The 2874-nt window shown below is 58.4% G+C and overlaps 1 protein-coding gene across 1 annotated transcript; it reads right to left on the bottom strand.

The window, feature by feature from the left end:
• Window positions 1-547: 547 nt before the first annotated feature.
• Window positions 548-2088, bottom strand: LOC124682282 (mitochondrial uncoupling protein 5-like). The gene has a single exon (XM_047216997.1). The coding sequence runs from the start codon at window positions 1763-1765 to the stop codon at window positions 788-790; it is 978 nt and encodes a 325-aa protein (XP_047072953.1). The 5' UTR covers window positions 1766-2088; the 3' UTR covers window positions 548-787.
• Window positions 2089-2874: the final 786 nt, after the last annotated feature.

Here is a 2874-nt window from a genome sequence, read left to right as displayed (position 1 = left end):
GTTTATCATGTTGGTTAGGTAACATGCATGTCCTTGTCGCGGAGATGGCTCGGCAGACACGTTGCTGATTGATGCCATTTTATTTAGCTGAACTCTCAGTCTCATATACGCGGGATCCTATGATATGCCCAGCAAGCAGCATGGATGCGGTTGCAACTTGCAACTGAGGTGGGTGGGTTCATTGGGCATCAAAATCAAGTCTTTGTTGCTTACTTACGTTTCAGATTTCTCAGATTGGTATTATTAGTGTTCAGCTGAAAGCATTCCAATTCCATGTAGTCAATTCAGTTATATTCCGCCGTGTTAAGTTCCAGTCTCCACGGAGGTTCGTACTGACGTTATGTCAACGGGGACAATTTCAGTTCAGAATATTCTGAAATTCATGGCACACGATTTTAAAATGTAAATTTATTGAAATAAGGCTGACAAGGGGGCGCAAGGTACAGTCTCCGGCTAACCGAGCTACAAGGGGTCAATACTTACCGGCGATATGTCAACGGGGACTAGCACAAAATAAGATTTTAAAAATCATAGCACAAGCACACGATTTAAAAAACGAAAATTTCATTAGAAATCGATCGAATCCATCCAAATACAATGGGATGCAGGAACTGAGGCTGACAAGGGGATGCAAGGTGGTACAATCTCCGGCTAAACCGAGCCCCCGGGCGGGGCTCGGATAATACTGTAATAATTATTGAGATACCAGCAGGCAGCAGCAACAATAAGCTTGTTTTCGTCATCATCAATGGTGGCCGTGGCCGTGGGCTTGGTGAATGAATCCTGATTAGAAGTCAACGTCCTTGAAGACCTTGCGCACCTGCTCGAGCGTGACGAAGAGCACGACGGTGAAGGGGCCCTGGCGCGACACGGTGGGGATGAAGCCCTTGTAGAGCGCCATGACGCCCTCAGACCGCACAGTCTTGAGCGCGCAGTCGATTGCTCCGGCGTACGGCGGTGGCGCGCCGGGCGCCACCTTCATGTTCATCACCCTCGTCTTGACCACGTCGACGGGGTTGGACGCTGCCGCCGCCACGATCCCGGCCGCGAAGCTGGCGGCGACGTGCGTGCCGAGGCCGTCGGCGCCGGGGCCGCGGCGCGCGAGGATGGCCTCCTTGGCCTGGTCGTAGGTGGCGAGCTGCGAGGCGGTGACGATCATGGCGCGGTTGACGGTGAGCGAGGAGCCGCGCCAGAGGCTGCGCACGCCCTCGTCGCGCGTCATGCGCGCGATGGCGTCGCCGACGCTGCGGTAGTTGCGGCGGTCGGCGAGCGGGAGGCGCCCGTCCGCCTGCATCCGCACCATGGCCAGGTCGGCCGGGTTGCCGACGGCCGCGCCCACCCCGCCCGCGATGAGCCCCGCCGCGATCTTGCGGTGGAGGGGGAGCACGCCGCCGTTCTCCTGCGTCCACCGCTTCTTGAGGATGTCGTAGAGCCCCATCCGCGTCGTGGAGTAGAGCGTCTGGCGGAGGACCGTCGCGGAGATGCCCGAGAAGAGGCCTGCCGCGCCCTCGGCGCGCAGGATCTGCGCGCCGACGGAGATTGGTCCGGGCTTTGTGGTCGCCGCTGCTGCGGCCGGGAGGGAGACGGTGTGCGTCCCCGACTGGAAGGCGAGCGCCGGGCGGAGGGCGGCTTGTGGAGCGGCGGCGGCGGTGGCGGAGGCCTCGCCTTGCAGCTGCATCCGGACCTTGATGAGGTCGAGCGGGTGGGTGGAGCAGCCGGCGACGATGGAGGCGATGCCGCCCTCGACGAATCCCTTGGCGCCCATGTTGCTTGCTTGCGAGCTTCTTCCTTCCCCTCGGATGGATGGAATCGAGATCCCCAAAGCAAAGATCCAGAAAGTAGAACCGACAAAGAAAGCTTAATAGTATGTACTAAAAATCAAGGAAAGATGGGTGATTTGGGGGAGGAGGGGCTATTCCCAGTAGGAGCTTGGGCACATGTCACTGGAAACAAGGAGGTGGGAATGGAGGGCGAAGGCTATGGAGGCGGAGTGTGGGACGCTGGGCCTCTGTGACATATGCTGCTCGTGCTTCCTGTTTCCCCGGCGGGCTGCGAGATGTGTGGGAGGAGGAGGAGGAAGAGGGAGGCGCTATTTATAGGTGGGGTGGGGTGGGCAGGACGGACACGAGCTCGGACGGCGGAGACGGCGGGGAAGGAAGGAGGAGAGGTGGCTTCGGGCGGCCGGAGGGTCTGTCTGGGGAAGGCTGATTCGCGGCTGACTGACTGACAAGGTAAGGGTGGGTGGCTCGCTTGGCCTTGACGCGGAGGGCGACGCGGAAGCCGGCCGGCTGTGGACGCGTCGGTGGGTGGCTGCTCCCACGGCGGCGCCAGGGTTTCGCATCTGCGCCGCGTGCATCCTGGCCGCGCGAATTTTGGATGGACGGGCGGGATCGGGAATTTGGAGGTGTGTGGTGCTGCCTTCGGAATCTGGAAACTTGGAAAGTTGTGTTCTTTTTGCGACTCGCAGGGGTTGCGGCGGCCACGCGCCTGGGGCAACAAGGGTTAGGGCAACGCAATAGGAATAGGATGCTTCGCTTGCCTTTTACTTGTGCGGCTGGAGAGAGAGTACACTAGGCCGTGTTTGGTAGGTCACGCGCTCTTCAGTCAAGCTCCGGTCAGATTGCGTGGTTACCATAGTTCTTGCTATCGATTTAGGTTATGTATACTATCTATTTCCATGCCTACCTTAGCTGGCATACGATGTCTTTGATTGTAGGTCCGACCTTCTTCTCCCTCGAGCACGGTGACGGTGGTCTGATGGTCGTGCCTTCTTCTCCCTCGAGCACGACGGTTGTAGTCTTGCAGACGATGCTGAATGATGTTACTATGGATAAATCGGTCTAAGCGGCGTGACGCTTTCAAGTCACTAATATT

Source organism: Lolium rigidum, chromosome 1 (genome assembly GCF_022539505.1).
Source record: "Lolium rigidum isolate FL_2022 chromosome 1, APGP_CSIRO_Lrig_0.1, whole genome shotgun sequence".
Lineage (NCBI taxonomy): Eukaryota > Viridiplantae > Streptophyta > Magnoliopsida > Poales > Poaceae > Lolium > Lolium rigidum.
This window is presented reverse-complemented; position numbering and strand designations above follow the sequence as displayed.